The 21368-nt window shown below is 38.8% G+C and overlaps 1 protein-coding gene across 2 annotated transcripts in view; it reads left to right on the top strand.

The window, feature by feature from the left end:
* Positions 1 to 17720: 17720 nt before the first annotated feature.
* Positions 17721 to 21368, top strand: part of LOC147628363 (uncharacterized) — a 34339-nt gene continuing 30691 nt past the window's right edge. Inside the window, exon 1 of one of the 2 annotated variants that reach the window (XM_086813453.1) lies at positions 17721 to 17971. In XM_086813453.1, the coding sequence (XP_086669579.1) occupies positions 17831 to 17971 (141 nt within the window). In that variant the 5' untranslated portion in view covers positions 17721 to 17830. The remainder of the gene's footprint in view (positions 17972 to 21368) is intronic. The other variant, XM_086813452.1, reaches the window with a different exon arrangement.

The raw sequence follows: 21368 nt of genomic DNA, 5'->3' as shown, positions 1-21368 counted from the left end.
TTATACTATGTGCTCCTTATGCTCAACGGTATCCTTGCTTGCCAGCGCACTGGCAGCTCTGGGTGTTAGAGGTGATCAATCTTACTTGCACATAAAATAAATATCCATCAAATAAATCAATAAATACCAAATAATGAGAATAATTCCAACATAAGCATCACCAACAGAAGAACCAAGAAGAACCAAGAAGAACCTCTATAGTGGCACTTTCTTCTACTGAGGTTGAGTATAGGGAAATATGCTTTGCTTCATGTGAAGCACTCTCATTTTGAGAAGGATGTTAGACAAAGGTGTTGCTCAAAAGGGAGTAATAGTGTTACTATGTGACAACTAGACTTACATGGCAATTACTAAGAACCCATTGTTTCATGCTTACACAAAGCACATTGATATATAATATCATTGTGCATGTGATATTTTCATGGATGGAGAGGTGGAGGTTATCTACTACCATGTCTACTATACAGAATTATGCTTGCAAATTTTTTCAAAAAGTCTCTTAGGAGATATTTGCTAGTCATGGAGAGGCATTTATCTTGACATAGCATTGGAGCAAGTAGTCTATCTTCAAGTATACTTAAGAGGGTTTGCTAGAAAAGCATCTATTTAATGATCCACCCTGATGTTGTTACTACGGGTGATGGATGTGTTCCATTTTATAAGGTTACCTATATGAGGAGTACGAGTTGGGTGAGAATCCAGGCACACATCAAATCCCATTTTAGACACTAGATGGTGGCCAAATGTGGCCATCTAGTTAGAAGACAACTTATGTAAACTTGACACTCTAGGATGCATTCTCTCTAGATTACCTTCAAAGTTCCATATGTGGAGTACATGGGTGAGTGGATAGCAAGTTGTCATTAAATTTTGCAAGCACAAGTAATATTATTTACTCTCTATTTTTTTATGTAATTTAATGCCTTGTATTGTGAAGGTCATGATTCCACTATTGTGATTTCTTACACCTGCATGTAGCAAGAACTTTCTAAGTCCTTTGAAGTTAGAACTTTCTAAGTCCTTTGAAGTTAGAACTATGATAATGTGTAAAGTTTATGACACTATTATGTATTGAATGGGTAGTTGAGATTATTTTTCCTTAAGGATTCCCCTGTTCAAGATATCATTAAAAAGTATAAATTTTAAATTATAATTTTTTTAAATCAAAGATCAAAATCAATACGCCATCTTTCAGGATATTTTGACATAAACTTCATAAACTTAGCAAATCCCATAACTTTATCTCAACTTAACCACATGAATATCATTCACTACTATGAAAATTTATATGTTTCTCTTGTTATAGTTGGAGTAGGAGATTTATTAAATGATTAAAAAATTTCCTTTAGAAATAAAAAATGGAGAAATTATTTTTCTCCTTTTAAAAATTAAAGAAACCACACACACACACATGTAATCCTATCTCTCTCTTTCTCTCTCTCTCTCTCTCTCTCTCTCTCTCTCTCTCTCTCTCTATCTCTCTCTCTCTCTCTCTCTCACACACACACACCCACACACACACACACACACACACATGTAATACTCACTCACTCGTCCCTCTTTCTTTGTATGTCTTGATCTCTATCTACTACAGCACATTAGGGGCACAACAATGTTTTTAGTAGTGTTTCAGTACTAGGAATGTCGGGGCTTTTAATGCGATTGAGTGAGATAAATAAAGTAAGCTAGTAAAAGGGAACATGTGTGCTTATGTGCGTGTGTGTGTCTGAGAGAGAGACAAGCATCTGAGAGAGAGACAAGCATCTTTCAATATTATATGTGGGATGACCCTCTTTTAGGATCAAGAGAGGCATCTTTCAAAACTATATGTGGGATGACCCTCTTTTGAAATTGGGACGAGTGTCAAATTAAAGCAACATTCAATTAGGTACATCCAAATGAATATACATAGGCATAATTAGATACACATACATGTAGTAAGTTTTGGCATTAAAAAAATGCTTTGTTAGACCACCTTGCTTACATGTATGATGACCAAATGAGAATCCTCCTACGTTTACATGTATGAAGTATCCCATGGCTTGATCGGCTTTGGGGATTCATTTGAGATTCATTTGTAGTCATAGAGCAAAGATCCTTTTGGACAAACCAAGCTCTCATGCACAGCTTCCAATGAGCATAGTTAGGGTCCCTTAAGTTTCTCATTAGATCCACTCCACGGGGGTGCCATAATGATGTGTGCAACAAGAAAGGCAAACATATCAAATTACCCAAGTTGGAGCCGAGAAGCACATGGTGGTTGGTTGTAGCCATAAAACAACTCAGCAAAACAACAAATAGAAAGTAAATAAGCACAAAACCTAAAACACAGACGACACATGCTCGTGGAACAAGAGTCATGTGTACCTCTTCCCCTCTACCACACTGACACAATTTTGTAACTCAAGCAAATGCAAGAGAATAAGAAGCTGGTGTGACACAACCTTTGGTTCTGACATGTGCAAGCAATAAGCTGACATACAAACACAAGGCTAAAACCCTTCTTTTGGTCTGTGCAAGACATGCGCAATGGTAAAGCACTACGTACCACCCCCCAACTCTACATGCATAAGGGTCGGTCCATAAACATTGCCTATTGGAAGCCTCGAACCTGTAGGTGATGCCAAGGACCTCGAAAAGACATCTAATACCATGTTAGAATGCACAAGTGTAGAAGTAGAACACAAACAACCATACACAATAGTAGAACACAAAGATCACAACATAGACGAGAAATGGAATCTATTAGACATGCAAGAGTACAATAATGAAAGTTGATACAACCACTCGATGTGGCACAACCATGCTCAGCCCACACGAGTGCCTCCTTAGCTAGTGCTCAGGAAAGTATGATATGAAGATAAAAGAGAAAGCTCATGGCCCTCCACCCTTTATATAGGCCAAGGGAGAGACATAAAGTACAAGTCAGCTCTGCTGCTGGAAATAAATAGTACACCAATGAGATAGGCCAAGGGAGAGACATAAAGTACAAGTCAGCTCTGCTGCTGGAAATAAATAGTACACCAATGAGATAAAATAAATAACTTGAAAATAAAGCTGTCAAAAGCATACACAAGCTTATGAATGAACTTCTCTAAGTATTAACAACATCAATCAATCATTGCCTTAAGTGTTACCGCGATGAATTGATGAATGGCTCATAAATGTTCTTGTTGAAGTGAGCCACTCAACAATTGTTGTCGAGCAGTGCCTTCTCCATTCCAAAGCATGAGGGAGTGAGTCAATCAAGAATAAACAGAGCTCATGAAGTAAGGTCCAAAGAGGGAGAGAGTGAGGGAGAAAGAGAAAGAAAAGCGAAAAGAGAGCAAGAGATAATGACAAAATTCAAGTTGGGAGGAGAGGGAAGCCAAGAAAGCAACAAGGCTGCAAAGAGGTACTTTAAGATATTGTTACCAATCTAAACTTTAAGATATTGTTACCAAACTAAACCAAATCCTCAAGGTACTTTAAGATATTGTTACCAATCTAAACTTTAAGATATTGTTACCAAACTAAACCAAATCCTCAAGGAATGCATGACCATGATTTGATGTAGATCGAGATGTTTTAAAAAGCGATCGAGTGGCTCATGCCAAGTTGACTATGTCATTAGCCATCCAGATGACATGATTCGATGTGGATCGAGATGTTTTAAAAAGTGATCGAGTGGCTCATGCCAAGTTGACTATGTCTTTAGCCATGCAGATGATCAAAGTTGCCTCAACGTAAGAATCCTTGAAGTTCAACAAAATTAAATTAGATTAGATAGTGCACAACCTCAGGTAAGAGTGTTTAAAATTTGTCATCATGTACTCCTCCTATGCCAAAGATTGATCGACAGTGTGATTTGCCGCTTTTGTGCAGTCATCAATCACTCTACATCATCTCAAATTTCCATGCAATCTGCACATGATTTCTTTGACAAACTAAGCAGATAGAAACAACATCATGCGATCAATTTCCAACAAGCTGGGAAATCATCATAATTGGCACAAGTTTTATCAAAAGGATTCCCTTACATATCAAGGCCCATGTGTGTGTGGGTGTAATATCTCATGTGTGTGTGAGAGAGAGGCATGGGAGTTAATAATCACTACAATCAAAACCAATGAACACAATTTCATATTAATTGTGTGTATGCATATGGAGGAAGTGTTGCATGTGTGAACCATTTGTTTCTACAACCTTGTAAACCTATTCAACAATGTAGTTGATTGGATCTGGCCAACCAAGTGAACTATGTTAGACTCCATTAACCTTTTAATGATAAGATTAAAGAAGCAAAATGTGATTAGGAGATCCTATGGGAAGCTTCAAAACATTATATATGCAATGTTTATGTATTTCTCTGCTTTTGAAGCTCACGAAAAATATCGTGAAGCCAAAAACAATAGTGGTCTTAGCTAATAAAATTTGTAGCATATCAACACCAGCTTTGAAGCACAAGTGAGAGTAGGAATTATAACATGAAATTAAAATATCAGTCCACCCATACGATAGTGGTCTCAGCTAATAAACTTTGTAGCGTATCAACAACAACTTTGAAGCGAACACAAGAGACTTTAAACACATTCCTATATAGCAAAAAAAAACATTTTGCTAGATAGTTTACTAGAAAAAATGAACATATCTAGTAAAGTCCGGATCTAGGAAAAGTGAAACACTTCCTAGTTCTTCATTCTAGAAAAACACTTGCTATATAGCAAAAGTCATGAAAACATTCACTATATAGTAATTGATCTAGGAAAACTTTCCTATACAGCAATCTATATAGTAAAATATTACTATATAGTAATCAATAATAAAAAAATTACTACATAGTAATCTATATAGTAAAATATTACTATATATAGTAAAATATTGCTATATAATAAATCAATATATAAAAAACCACTATACATAAAAAAAATTCTAAGATAAAGATGAGATTTTATAAAGAGAAATATAATGAAATTCAATTTTATATTTTACTCGATGTTGCTATTTTAATGATTTCTATATATACTAGAGAATATTGTTCTATCATATAGACATCTAAAGACACACATGTCAACTGAGAGAGAGAGAGAGAGAGAGAGAGAGAGAGAGAGATAGAGCAATTTTTAATAATCCAAAAATCTGAGTAAACAAAACTTTACTTAAATAAAACACAAGAGAAACTCATAAGACACAAAGATATACTGCAAATTAAAGGATTGTGCATAGTTAAATAATTATTTAAAAAATGCAAGTATACAAAATTTGTTGAAGTGAAACACAAGAGAAATCCATAAAGAATAAAGATGTACTTTCACAAGTACAAATTAAAAGATTAAGTAATTATCCAAACAAAATAAGTATATAAAATTTATCTTAAGTGAAACACAAGAGAGATGAACAAAGACATACTTTCATAAGTACAAACTAAAGGATGTAGTTGAATAATTATTCAAAAACAAAATAACTAAATTTAAGCTTAAGTGAAACAGAAAAAAAACCATAAAATGCAAAGACTTACTTTCACAAGAACAAATTAAAGGATGGAGTGTACTATAATAATTATCCAAAAAAATAAGTATATTAAATTTTGCTTAAGTGAGACACAAGTGCAATCTATAAGACACAAACATATACTTTCATGTGTGCAAAATAAAGGATGGAAGATGCTAGATATCTATTTCTAAAAAAACTAATTATATATTTATTCCTAAATAATAAGTACACAAATTTTTGCTTAATTGAAACACGAGAAATTTGGAAGGCACAAAGATGTACTCTCACGGGAGTATATATATGTGTATACGTATATGTATATACATATATATGTATATATATATGTATGTGTGTATAATTATTTTATATAACTTGGAGCAGCTCAAGCCCACCACCTACAATAGCACCCCCAAAAGGGATTGCCATACTAACTTAAAGCTCAACAACTGGCTTGCAAGGATACACCCAATCCACGGTAAGTCCCCCCATGCAAAGAAACATGTAATACAAAAGTTTACTTGTTTGAAATTAGCTTTGAAACCTTGAAGGCCAAGGGATGTCAAAGGGGTTTGCCTGTCTCAACTTACACAACCTTTTGTAGTCCATCATTCCAAGCTTGTGAGATATGTTGCACATTCAAAAAAAATGCATTATAGACTAGGATCTCGAATGATTAGATGTTCAAATTCATTTGAACATTGTTTCTTTCTCATCAATGGTATGATTGAGTCCCCATAGGCATCCATGCATCATCTCTCCTCTCAATCCCAAAGTGAGAGGTTAGAGTTGAAGCTGAGCTTACTTGATGAGCTATACCATAGAGACGAAGAGGATTAGTGGTTCCTTTCACAACATTGACACATATGGTAGAGGCATGGTGCCCCGATCACCTTCGTCGATGCCCCTTGGAGGTGGGGAGGGTAAGGGTAGGCCAAATCCCCAGTAGTCGTAGCCATAGCCATAATCTTTTGGTGCTGCAATAGAGTAGTAATTTATACCACAGCCAAACCTTAACCCATCACGTCCGCCATATCTTCCACTGCTGCTACTGCCCTCCATAGCTTCCACTGCTGCTCCCGCCCTCCGTAGCTTCCACTATTTCTACCTGAGTGAAGTCACCAATTTTGACTCCTGTATCTATACAAGACAGTCGAAGAATCAGAGTATCAAAAAATCTTATAGGCATAGAATAAAGACCAACTAAATCTCAAAAGCAAAGGCTAGCACCTTGCAAAATCAGAATGGCCAATCAGATAGAGAAAAAGTAAATACCAGTAAGACCGAAGGGCTTTCTTAGCTTCTTATCCCACAGCTTTAGTTTTTCCACTATTCGCATCTACCTCCATTTTACACCTACCTAGGATAAGGTAGCTTCCCCACAAAAGTGTCAAAAGCATCACAAATGATCCAGCAACCAATACCTGCTCTTGAGCCTCTGACTTTGGACCTCTCAGACTAGAAATTGCAAAAGGGAGATGCATCAATCAAATCTCAAAATGAAAGGGGTTCCTTCCACTAGTCACAAAAAAGTTCTTGGATACTACTCTTAACTCTGACCTTGCAGTCTCTATCCTATGTTCCAGTCGTCCTAAATACGATTTCTAATGTTACAAAGACTTGTAAACATACAGATGATTATTCACCCATAATTTCAACACCCCTAATTAATGGAGCATCCACCATAGCTCATAGGATGTGCTTGACCATGTAGAACACTCAAAAAACACACACAACCATATAAATAAGGATCACAAAGATAGAATTATGATCACATAGATCGTTAATGTGATGATGGCACCTAGTCAATGCATCCATGAATCCACCACCTAAGCTCCCAATAAAACTTAAGAGTCCCCTGCAACCTTGTTGTTGAAGAGACATTACATTACTCAAAGACAATGCTTAAATGAACACAAGGCTCAAGTTGCATCCTACACTACAACCAAGGTATAGGTAGGCAACCAAGTTTGCGATAATGCGACCCCCCAACCAAAAAACAATTATTACAAGTATAAATATTTCTTGCTCATTTTGGTTTCTTTCTTGGAACACTTCCAATGAGTGACAAATTTAAGAGATGATGCTGCCAATGCCAAGTCCCACCCCCTCCCTTGGCCTTAGCTCATTACGCTGCTCTTTTCCCTTCTTGCTTTTCCTCTTAAAAACCAAAGAGAAAGCAGCAATGATTTGGATGGAACACATCGACGTGCAGAACAGAAACGCTAATAATAAGCAGGAAAGCTTCCTGTAGATGGAAGCTGAACACTTTGAATGCAAGACCCATATACTGTAACCCTATTCTTTAAAAAAAAATGTCCTAACCCTACTATGCAAAAACATATCCAAGAGCTAATATGTGGACAAAAGCACAAATAAATAATGGCAACTTTTAGGGAAAAAAAACCTCATTTTTGAGAGAGAGAGAGACACAGAGAGAGAGAGAGAGAGAGAGAGAGAGAGAGAGAGAGAGAGAGAGAATATCTAATGTATATATGTGGTGTGAGTGAGATAAATAAATTAAGCTGGTAAAAGTGAACGTGTGTGCTTATGTGCGTGTGTGTGTCTGAGAGAGAGACAAGAATCTTTCAATATTATATGTGGGATGACCCTCTTTTAGGATCAAGAGAGGCATCTTTCAAAACTATATGTGGGATGACCCTCTTTTGAAATTGGGACGAGTGTCAAATTAAAGCAACATTCAATTACGCACATCGAATATGAGTATACATAGGCATAATTAGATACACATACATGTAGTAAGTTTGGCATTTAAAAAATGCTTTGTTAGACCACCTTGCTTACATGTATGATGACCAAATGAGCATCCTCCTATGTTTACACCATCCATCATGGGTTCACCAATTTATCATTAATTTGAAGAGATATCATACATTCATGCCCACACATTATTATCTCAAAATTTAACTATTTACTTATGTAAGTGCTAGAACATGTCATTATTATCTCAAAATTTAACTATTTATTTATGTAAGTACTAGAACATGTCATTAGCCTCAATGGTAAATGACTTGTTGGCATTGGTACCATCATATCTAAGGTCAAGATGAGATTTATAGTAATCCTCCTTCTCAAAGTCTTTGAGATGGTTTAATGTCTTTGATCTCTCTCTCTCTCTCTCTCTCTTTCTCTCTCTCTCTCTCTCTCTCTCTCTCTCTCTCTCTCTCTCTCTCTCACAACCGTTACTCTTTCCCTTCGTTATTCCCATTCCCATTCACTTTCTCTATCTATATCTCCTTTTCTCTCCCTTCTGTCTCTCAATCTCTGTCCTTCTGTGTTCTCACACACACACCCTCTCTACTTCTCACATCTTCTATCCTTTAGAGACAAAGATACATAGACCCTCTCAATATCTCTCTACCTCATTACCTCTTCTCGCTCTCTCTCTCTCTCTCTCTCTCATAGTAGAGACACACACTAACCCTCTCTTCCACTTGCTTTCTCTCAACCCTCTTGCCTCTCTCTCATTCTCACTCCCTCTTCTCTCTTCCTCTCACTCTCTCTCTCTAACCTCTCTCTTTCTCTTTATGCATAAACACATTCACTTACTTCTATCTCTCTCTCTACCTTGGCTCTCTCTCTCTCTCTCTCTCTCTCAACATACACATACTCTCTCTCTCTATTCTCTACCCCTATGCCCCCTTTCCTCCTTGTTCTCTCTTAATCTCTCTCTTGATCTCTCTTTCTCTTTCTCACACTCTCTCTCATAGACACACACATGCACACCCTCCCTTCCTATCATTATCTCTCTACTCTCTTACCCATCCTCTCCCTCTTTCTCTCTCTCTCTCTCCTATTTGTCGTTCACTATCTCTCTCTACTATATATATATATATATGTATGTATGTATGTATGTATGTATGTATGTATATGATTTTATCTTAGAGAGAGAGAAAGAGAGATAGATTAATTGTGAAGATATGATTTTATATATATATATATATATATATATATGTATGTATGTATGTATGTATGTATGTATGTATATGATTTTATCTTAGAGAGAGAGAAAGAGAGATAGATTAATTGTGAAGATATGATTTTATCCTAGAGAGAGATAGATTTATGTATATTGATTTCTTTCTTAATACTAATATACTCAATTTCTTTTATGAAGATTGAAATATTTAGTTAAAGACCATATAATTATATACACCATGAGTTCTTAGCTATATGGATGTTACTATTTTTACTATATAGAGATCACTAGTTTACTAGATGAAAGTTATATTTCCTATATAGATATTCTAATTTGCTATATAGACTTCATTTCTTGCTGCTTTGTGAGGTGGGTTTTCTATATGGTTATTATCATTTACTATATAGAAACTTCACAATGCTATGTAAGAAATACTATTTGTTATATAGGAAAAATTTATTCTATTAATTTCCTATATAGATATTCACATTTCTTACATTGAATTCACTTCTTTACTAGATTTAAAGTCGGTTTCCTATATAGATATTACCATTTTCTATATAGAAGCTACTTATTTGCTAGATAGATAATATAATTTGCTAGATCAATATATAGGAAATCACTTTTACGAGAAAAAAGTGTGTTGAGATCTAGCAAATCTGTCCAAATTTGCTAGATAGACTCAACTTTACTATATAAGAATGTGTTTAAAGTCCCTTGTGGGAAAACACAAAATTAATATATCAGTACACCCAACAAATCTTGTGTAAAATGAACTATTTTTCCACACGACGCAAGTGGCAATAGTACGACGGGATTCATCAGACTGCTTGCTCCCTCACAAGGCAAACTTAATCACACACAAAGCAAGTGATGCCCCCTCAGCGTGGCCCGTGTATAACATGTAATAACACCCATGCGCATGGGTGTATAACATGCGCATGGATGTACATGTGATAACACCCATGCACATGCTTTGGCTAGGCAAAATGGAGGATGGTGAGTTATTATGTGGAGGACGGTGAGTTATTATATGGCCGCAAAGCACGTCTAATACCCACTCTAAGCTCCCCATCCTTGCCCCTAGAGAAAATCAAAATCATATGCATGTCATAATGTGCAATTATGGCCACCAAATAGCAAGTGCAAAGGGATTGCGAGGTGTTATGGAGCTCATGAAAGGTGCCCACCTAAGGAAGATAATTGCATCCCCGACCATAAGCCTCTTCTGGCTCACAAACACACTCCACCCAGTGGTGATGAGAAAGTGCCTCTTTGGTTGTCTTGCAAGATGTGTGTTCTTGGTTTTATGTACAAAGTTCTTCTATAAAATAAAGTAGCCAATCAAGCATGCTGAAGGATGACACTAAGATGATAGTTTTAAACCCATGAACCCACTTGTGTAGATATGGCAAAAGTGCCATATTGCCCTATGTAAATTTGTGGTAACAAGCTCTTGGAAGTGGGTCATATCTTGGTGATGGTTTGATGGTGTGCATGTTAAATTTTTTAAAAAAAGAGATAAATAGAAGATTAAGGGAGGTGTAAGCATGGTATGATACTGTACTGACCAATGGTGGTAGATAAATTGTGTGTTTCCTTGAAACAAAGAAGCCTACATAAGTATTTCTCCATGCTCACTGCCACCTAGCCGGCACCTCCACGTGGTATTCATAGTAGCACCTCTTCACTTGCAACCCGCATACGTCTCCATCCACACCTACATAGGGATGTTGATTTAAACTCTTTCTAATTATAAGCTTATACCATTTTTTTTAAAAAGGCGCTAGAGCAGCCTGTTCATGCATAAAGACATCCATCCCCTCCAAAAAAAGCTCTAGAGCATGTTCATGTACAAAGACATCCATTATAAGCTTATTCACAGTAGCACCTCTTCACCTGCAAAGCCACATATGCCTCCATCCACACCTACATAGGGCTGGCATAGTAATACTATAAAAAGGTTGATTTTGAATTATAATATTATCACCCTTAAAAGAGAAGAAGCCCTAGAGCTTAGCTTGTTCATGCACAAAGACATCCATCCTCCCAAAAAAACAAAAAACAAAAACTCTCTCAACATATATCTTATGGAATATTTGTATATATATATATATATATACAAATGCATTACATAAGCTTGTCCTCAAAGCAAGCACACTTAAACATACATGCATTACATAAGCTTATCCTCAAAGCAAGCACACTTACACACACATGCATTACAGAAGCTTATTCTTAAAGAAAGCACACTTCAACACACACACACGCTTGAATATACATACATATGCATATTTGTGTATAAAAGCAAAACCCCCCAAGTAGCAAAAATCTGTCTTTTCCTTCACTCGTGGGGGGGAGAGAGAAAAACAAGAATTGGTCAAAGAGAAGAATAAATTAATTTACTATTTCCTGCAATACCCACATGGAGCTTTGGGATTTGATTGTTTGTATATGTCAATAATATTTTATACTTCATTTGGTCTCACTTGATTTGTGTTGACCTTTATAGCATACTCCCATTCAATTTCTCGTCATCTACAAGTAAAGTGCCAATTCTTAAAGATTCAAAAGAACTTGTTGCTAATGACCTAATTATAACTAATCAATTTCACTAATCAATTGTCTTGCTCGAGCAAGCTTCCATGGTGCCCTCATCTAGAGGAGAAGAGAGAGGGGAAAGATTCCCTCAACCAAAGGAGAGGGAGGGACTGCATTCCTCTAGGGGATAGATGAATGGAGAGAGAGAAAGAGAGAGAGGATGGGCCTCTTGTGTGCGCAAATGAGAGAGAGAAAAGCTATGCCTCCTATTTTTCCTATTTTTTAAAATATTTTTTCGACAGATCCTAAGTGTTAGGTGTTGTACCTAACGAGAGAGATTAAAAAACTAAATCATCCAAACCTTAAGGTCTCATTATTGCATGCCACATTCCCCATCATAATAATAAAACCTTAATCCAAAGGCATATTCCATCTATTATCTATTACATATTAACCATGGACAACCAAGGCACAAGGAGAGGAGAGGAAAAAGAAATCCTGGATTTCTTTTAAATAAAATCAATAATAATTATATATATTAACAAAAATTGTTCAAAAACTGCAATACAACCAAGTCAGAGCTACAATATTCATATTTACTACTCCTTCTCAACTTCATTCAAAGTTTTACACAAAAATTCCCATCTCTCTTCTCCATCAAAAAGCAGTATTGTTCCCAAGATTTCTAATATCCCAAAAGTATGCTAACCCTCATAGCTTCTATAGTGCATCCATGAGGGGATTGTTTTTCCAACATTCCCTCATTCTTGGACCAAATTTAAACAGTGGGTCTGGTTCCCACATGGTTTTCTATAAAGGCAACAAATGTATGATCAACTTGTTTTTCTTTGCGGTACCACCTTAGAGTTTTTGGTCCAAACTTGGGGGGCCTTTTCTTCCTTTCCTAACATCTCATGTGCATCATACAAACCAGTGTTAGGGGTTTATTCCTAGTATGTTTAAAGCTCACCAAGCTCTGGGGCAGAATTTAGATCATATTCCTTTGTAAATTCTAAATGAACATATCCAGGTCAGAACATTTTATTTTATTCACATTGCACACAGACTAGCACATGTAAACACACTTATGCATCAAGTCTGACTCTTGCAAGCCTGTATATACAGCCTTCATAAATACAATTACATTCCTGGCTAGACCAGATTTCCAACAAAATGCAAGCTTTGATAATATTAAAAACCAGACCAATATGTTCATTACTAATTGACCATTTACCCAAGATCCAATCCCCCCAGCATGTTTGCATACCCAAGCTCTTCTCTATCCATTTAGACATTTTGGACCAAGTACCCCTGATTGCTGGTGGTGGGTAGTCCCAAAACACATGTTTACCATCTTCAAGTGATGGCCTACACCTGGAACAAATGCCACTAGAAATATTTCTCCTTTGGAGTTTGGAACCAATAGGTAATGCCCACATGCATACCTTCCGCAAAAAAACTTGAAATTTCTTAGGGATTTGGCAATCCCAAAGAAGATTCCATCTCTTTTTCCAACTGGAAGGGCTCCAATTTACATTCCAAATTTTATTACAATAGAGCACATTGGCATCCCCATTTCCCATTAATGAGTATAAATCTCTGGTTTTGCCATCCTTTAGTTTGACACCATTAAGCCAAGCCCAATCTTCAATCCAAACTAAGGTATCAGTAGCAGTAGAGCATAACTCCCTTTGAAACTACCATATCCCTAACCCAGCAGCAGTCAACCAAATGCCTAATGCCTTTGTTGTTGAGATTGTTGAGACTCTTTGCAAACACAGATATTAAGTAGGGCCAAAGGGAGATTAAATTTATGAGTCCACCAGATACCAAAACTAAGCATAGAGTTTCTTGTTACTCTGCCACCTCCATCCTAGAACATGACACCCAAACTTTCCTTCCAACATTTGCATAGCATTTTGCAAAGTGCTAAGGTGGTGATCTTAAGAGGAGTATCCTTCCAATTCAGATTCCCCCATTTACCTTTAGCCATAACATCAGAGAACTCAACCAGTTCCCTTATCATTAGTGCCCAAATGATGTTCCGAGATAAACATCTAGGAAGCATCAGAGCATTTCTTGCAGTGAGAGCAGGCATATGAATAATACCAATGCTCCCTTCTCTTTTAGGAACTCATAGTTTGTCCCATGCAAGCCAAGCAAAGATTTTTTTTTTCCATTACCATTTCTCCAAGGAAAGTCTCTAATAGGTCCTATGATTTTCTTCCAATGACACTTCCCAATATCCAACACAGGGCACAGAAACATAAAATAGGCATTCAGTACTGTATTGCAAATATCAACCCTGCTATGGAAGGGGACTCTGATGCCTTCCCATTTTTTTAAATTTCTCCAAAATCTATTTATAGCCCACACTACCATTTGTTTATTAGTATCCCCAACACCAAATGGTATACCAAGCAGTCTGACAATCTGACCCTTTTGCACCACCTCATAGCCCCACCTTTGCATATCAAAATCATTATCCTCAGTCAAACTGATAATTCTGGATTTCAGAATATTGCATTTAGAGTCAGAAGCATTGGCAAACTCCTTGCACTATCTCTAAAGCCAATCTCACATTATTGTTCTCAGACCTTAGAAACAGTAAAGAATCATCAGCAAAGCATTGAATAACTAATTGTTCACTATACTTGAGCTTTAGCCCAGTAATATTCCCTTCAATGCATGCTGATTCTAGAGAGATTATTAGAGGATGAGAGGCAATAGTAAACATCAAGGGTGCTAATGGACAGCCTTGTTTGAGTGATTTGTTTATCTCAAACCCCCCTAACACTCTTCCATTTAACAATCTAGCTTTATATGAGTCCACCATTTGTATCAGTAGACCCAACACCCTATCTTCAGCTTGAAACCTCCTCAGAGAACAATCCTCCTTTAGACTAAGAGTAGATCTCAGAAATTTAACCCATTTCAAAGCAAGGGTGTTCATATCATTCAAAGGGGTCCCATCTTCATCCAGAATGCTTCCCACAATCTCACTATCACTCTTCTTCTTTGGGAGTTTAAATAGCCTATTATCTGGTTTTCTTTTGTTATTGAAAAGATTCCATTTAGCCCAATTCTCATGTTCTCTATAACATATATCCTCCTCCTCCTTAATACTAGCCTAGCACTTAAAATACAAAGCTGTATCAGCAGTATCCAAACCTATGGTTTGTCTCTTCACTAGAAGTTCCTCTAACAAGGTATCCCACATCCTTCTCTCACCTCTCCTTTCCTCAGCCCTTAATTTACCCACAGCTCTGATAATCCCTGTCATTTCATTGGCAAACTGCATCTAGGAACCATCAGCCCCCTTTCTCCTTTAAAGTTTTCTAATTGCTTCTTCTGTATACTCCACAAAGAGTGGGTCCTTCAGGAGAAAATTATTCAGTCTTAGTTTCCTTATTGTTGGGAAACGAGAAAGATCTATGTCAGCCCCATTATTAATAGTCCAACTCCACTTCAAAGGAAGGTTATCAGAAAGTGTGGAACTACAATCAACCAAGACTCTCAGAGTGTGGGGCACCCACGAGGCCTGCTGGCTAAAGAAGACTCTATCAATTCTGGAGGAAGAAGAAAGATATTCGAGATTGAAATAGGTATGTCCCGGCTTGTCTCTCCAATCACCTAGATACCAACTATCCTTGAGACCCAACCCCCTTCTAAGCTCTTCCCATTTCCCTTTTTCCTTCCCTATAAGTACAATGTTACCACCACATCTATCAACCACCTTTTCAACCATGTTGAAATCCCCAAGAACAATACAAGGAACTTGTGCATTTAAGTTGGCAATCCAATTCCACATATTGCTCCTAACTTTATGATTGTGTGTCCCATATACATTAATAACCCATATTCTCTCCCCATCTACTAAGATCTCAACCACTAAGATCCTTCACGCAGGGTGATCAGCAAATAACGCTAGGATTAAGGTCTCTGCTTACTAGAGCCATAACTCCACTATACCCAAATGTAACTCCGCCATAAAATATTTCCATTCGCTAAATCTATCTAATCTAGGAGTTTTCCCAAAAAGATTGTGCTCCTAGACAGCAAAACCGACAAGCCCCAAGATCTTACTAATCCCCAAAATAAGGCATTCTTCTTTTTGTCCTTGATGCCCTTAACATTCCACATGCACCCCGTAAAATCTAGAGAATTTTCCATGATAAAGCAGTTTCCATAACCATCTCAACTTCCTCATCATTCCTCAAACCACTCTGATCAATTTGAAAACCTTTCCTAGTTTCTCCCGCTAATAGATCAAAACTTTGCTCTGATGAGGGACGACTATCTTTATCATTCAGTGAACTGAAAGGATTTGAATAATAAATAGGACTTAGATTCCCACGAGACCCAAGCCTTTTACTCTTAGTTCCACAGTTAGGTTGAGCCTTCCTGGCCTCAACCTGCCTAACACTGTGTTTTCCTTTTACTTTAACCCATCCCCCTTCCACCATATTTTTCCTAGATTCCTTCACTGCTTCTTTTCCTTTCTCCTCTTTCTTCTGGATTTCCCGGAAAGTTTTATCTTTATCAATTCCTCCCACATTATCCTCTGTTACCTCCTTACTATAGCGACTAATTCAGGACCATCCTTGGCAATATGACCAAACGTGCCACACCTGAAGCATGCACCAGGGAAAGCTCCAAATTTAAGACCTGATTCCAGAGTGCCCAATTGACCTAGGTCCACGTCTATTGATTTTGGGGTTTCAATGGATGCGTTTCAAGTAATACACACATTGTTACCTTGCCTCCCTCCGACGTCATCACTAGGGACGTACAACACATAACCTAGAGTTTGAGCTATATCATGCAACGTAGGCCTGAGCCAGGGGGGAGACCGACCACTTCTACTCACACAAGACAAGCCTTCTGTAGGCTTTTATTAACATCAAATAATGGATCAAAGGGAAAGACATGCACCAGACGTTGCCCAAAGAACAGAGGTCATTTAGCAAATAATTCAGAGACTGATTGGCCCTTAATGAAGAGAACATTGAAGAAGCCTTTCCCCAAATAAAAAATCTTAGAAACAGCACAATTATGCAGAATACTTTCTTGAAGCCATCTTCCTAAATCACCCTTAGAGGGAGGCTTACCCGGACAAAAGATGAATACGTTGCACATCGAAAACAGACCTATCTGGCTTCTAACGAAATCCTAAATCACCCTTAGAGGGAGGCTTACCCGGACAAAAGATGAATACGATGCACATCGAAAACAGAACATACCTTATTTTTCACGTGTGCACAGAGTCTCTCATTCAACCAATCCATTCAACCAATCTGGCACGCATTTCCTCTTGGAGCACTCCGCCTCAATGTCATCCCCTCGACGCTTCATCTCCTCCTCAGCCTTTGGATCCCAGTCTCCCCATGCATTTACTCCCTCTTCCTCACCTTGACACCAACCACTACTTGGCTCCAAGGCCTGAGTAGTTGACCACCCGTCGACGTACTAGGGTCATGCGATCGCTCATGTGGATTTAATGTGCCACTAACCCACTACTTCCTGCATGCGCTACACATCACTCGGTTATCTTCCTCAACTATCCAATTTTTAATTTCTATGATCTTTTACAGAAATCTTGGATTTCTAAAAAATAAGAGAAAAAAATCTCTTCGATTTGACCCTTTGTATTCTGACTTCCATTCTTGATTTGACGCTTTGAATTCTGGCTTCCATTCTCGTGTTTTGTGGCTTCCATTCTCGTATTTTGTTTCTTAATGTCTTTTACATACCGCACCAATGTGAGTACTAGTGAAAATTAATTTGAAAAAAAAGGGATTTTGGGTGCCTATTTTTCGTAGAGAATCTGAATTGCTAGTTGGCATCGATCGAGATCCCCTCCCTCCTTTGAATCAAGAGATGGAACAGATTGCGTCCCTGATCGAAGAGGTGTCCGCAGAGATACGCAGGCAGTGGCTGCAGAGCACGCCCGGCACCACCACCACTCAAGGAAGCGTAAAAAACTCTCTGCTGGCATTCGTCCATGCTGTCGATTGGACGGTACGTCTTCCATTTACAAAATTTTGGGTCAAGCTCGTTCTTTCCTGCAATTTTTACTCTGCTAGCTTCAAGCTAACCCTAAAAACCTATCCAGCAGCTGGATACAGACGATTGCCCGTCTATTCCCAACAGGTGGCCATGATGCCCTCTCCCCCCACCCCTTCTTCCCTCGGCCGGGCCCCCATTGGAGATTGCCCGTCCATCCCCAACAGATGGCCGGTGAGCAGCCATGATGGGATCCCACTGACTATCTTTTTCGAGCCTATTTGCTTGTTACTGTGCACCTGTTTTCTATCTTTTATGCGTTGTGCGATGATTTTATTCTTCTATTTCAAAAAACACAAACAAAATTGTGAATAAAATGTATGTCATTGATTTATTCTGCACAAGTTTTTAGGTGCATAGAGTCATTAGGACTACTGGAAACTACGTTACAATCTGTTTGCTTCGATTGATCATAGTCTCTACCTTGTAATCACAAAGGTCAGCACAAGTTTCACCCTAATCATTTACCATGATGATCAATTAAAGCTTGGAATTGGTCCAAGATTAGGGTTTTCAAAGAAAGAGGGTTTTGGAGTGAATGCACCCTTGACCTGGCCTGATTATGTAGAATTCAAAGAGTTAGGAATGGCACTTGAGGGTCTAGGCTAATTAGAATGAAGGATCCTATGGGTGGCATGGTTTGTGTTGGCATTGGTCCATGGGAATTTCCAAGTAGGTAGGGGATGCATATGAATGTTCAATACAATGCTTGGGGAGCTTGTGGGCTGCAAAAAGATTATGCATGAAGTGGGGAGGGAGGTTGCGGGGGTTATTTGGAAAGAGGGGTGGATATAGAATGGAAGGGTTGAAGAAGAGGACTGCATGGTTGTACGACATCCCTCAATACCTTCGAGATGGTGGGGAGGGGTTTGCCAATAATAAGATTGATTGACAATTATCTACCATTATCAACAGGATTTTCAGCCCATGCCATGTCCTAGTCTTCTTTTTGTCATTCGTTCGCTTGAGACACCCTTAAACCTTAGGGGGGCTGCACACTTGTTCTGAACATGATGATGATTTACCTACATGGATAATATCTGTAGATAGACACATCAACATAGTTCGTTCCCAGCCATGTCGAGGGTCTGCCATGAGTCAACATAGCAGACACTGTTTTAAAGAAACTAAGGCCTAGACATGCCGGACATTGAAAGCAAACCAAAGTAAAAGAAGAGGGATTCAATACACATTTTAACCTCACAATAGTTGTATGTGGGCTCGACATAGTATGTCATGTCGTCGCCTCATGGTAGCCACTTTAGCAAATAGCTGCCATGTCATCAAACACATACGAAAAAACATGTTTGTTTTAGAAACTTGTAAATATTTTTCTAGGTCTTTCTCTAGATCTATTATTGGGACTGTTTTGTCTTGTCCACCTATTTGGGAGTCAGGACTTGATTATGATATGGGGATATGGGACTGTTTTGTCTCGCACATCTTCAAACTCAGCCAAAGAACAAATCCACCATCCAACTCTGTTTCCACCCTTCAAACTGCCACACCCCTCCTCTCACAAAGGGCCAGAAGAAACAACTCTGAAGCAGTCGTAAGCCAGTGGAAAGAGAGAGAAAGATATTCAGCAGATTCACTGCTGTCCCTCAGTCCAATCCTCTTCAAAAACACCAGCTCTGAGAGTATAGAGTATGCTGTCCTGAATTTGCAGCCACCCGCCTTTGCCCTCCAGAGCTCACACAAGGGGAAGAGAGAGAGAGAGAGAGAGAGAGAGAGAGAGAGAGAGAGAGGTTTTGGATCGATCTATGAAGGTGCTGATTTAGGGTTTGCAGCTGCTGAATTAGGGTTTGCAGGTGCTGAATTAGGGTTTTCATGTGCTGAATTAGGGTTTGAGAGAACGGGTTTTCTTTGCTTTTGTACATGGATTTGGATGACCCGGCTGCTGCTGTTGGTGGCATGGCTGCCAATAGCCTTAACATGGATCTTATTGAGGAGATGATCGAGAAGGATGTGGGTTATGCTTCAGATGCCTCGGAGCAACAAAAACGTCAAAGGCTTGATGCTGATGCAAGCTACACTCCGGTGAATGTTGGAGAGAATGCAGAGGAAAGTTCTCAGGTACCTTCTCCGGAGTTTGCACGTTTGCTGCAGATCACTGGTGAGCTTCTGCAAGAATATGTGAAGGCAAATAGCGTAAAAATGACTGCAGTAGATAATGGTGGTGTGGCTGATGTATGCATGGAGACTCCTTTGTTGCTACAACAGCTAGCAGATTTTCATGATCGTGCTGCTATCTTCTTCTTTACTGGGCGTATTCCGTTGTTGCCTCGTCTTAGAGCATGGTTGGGCCGCTTGGTGTCGCCTGAGGCACTTGAGGAGATTTATGATGGTCCAAGAGGCTTTTATGAAATACTTTTTCGCACTTTGGAAGCCTGTAGGGCAGTCTTGGAGCAGGTGCCACTCTTTTTGGATGGGCAGTTGGTTCATGTGGTTCCGTGGAAGCCTATGGCAGAGTACCAAGATATGTTGCGCCAGGCTTGCCCAGTTTGGGTTGAAGTGAAACAATTCCCACCAATGTTTTGGCGTGTTTTACCAAGTCTCATGCGAGGTATCGGTGATGTCTTGGTGGTGTCTCGAATGACATCTAGAAACCGAAATCGTTGTGGGATACTGGGAGACCTAGGCCGACACATTTGCGTGTCAATATGGCTGGGCTGCAACCTTTAATGTATGAATTGAGGTGGGATACATTTGTTGGCCACTGTTTCAAATGTGGTGAGATGGGCCACTTTGTCTCCGAATGTCCTAAGAAAGAACAAGTTGTTGCTACCAAGGATATCGTTGATGGACAGTTGCCCGTGGAAGATGAGCATGATGCTCCTTTACATGATGCCCAACACATGGATGTACATGTGGATGTTCAGAATGAGATTGAGCAGCCATGGGTGGAAGTACGTGGTAAAAAGACACGATTTGTTGCCCCGCGGGGGGATTTCTCAGATGCTATTTGGCGGGGGCCTTTGCGTACTCACCAGGGGCCCTTACATACATATGCTCGTCGCCCTTTGGGTTCAGGTGCCCACCAGCAACAGACCAGGATTGAGAGGCCGGGAGGCCAACTTTCTCAGGGTGGTACAGGGGCTCTTGGGGTGGATAGAGTAGAACGCTATCCTATTAGAAGTTGCCTAACAAAAGAAGCACAACAACAATTGCCTCTTGTGTTTGGTTCGAAGGGTGAGGTCATCTCGCCATGGGATGGTCATTACCCTTCGGCACGTGCTCGGGAACTCCAAGGGCAGTCTGAGATCACAAATACCATGTCTAAAAATGCAATGCTTCAAAAGGTTCGTGATTTGGCAGATTGTCTTGGGCCTAGTACACGGCCTTGTTGATT

This window comes from Cibotium barometz, chromosome 19, assembly GCF_041138505.1.
Source record: "Cibotium barometz isolate CiBa-2024 chromosome 19, ASM4113850v1, whole genome shotgun sequence".
NCBI classification, from domain to species: domain Eukaryota; kingdom Viridiplantae; phylum Streptophyta; class Polypodiopsida; order Cyatheales; family Cibotiaceae; genus Cibotium; species Cibotium barometz.
The sequence above is the reverse complement of the archived record's forward strand: the minus strand, read 5'-3'. Positions and strand labels throughout refer to the sequence as shown.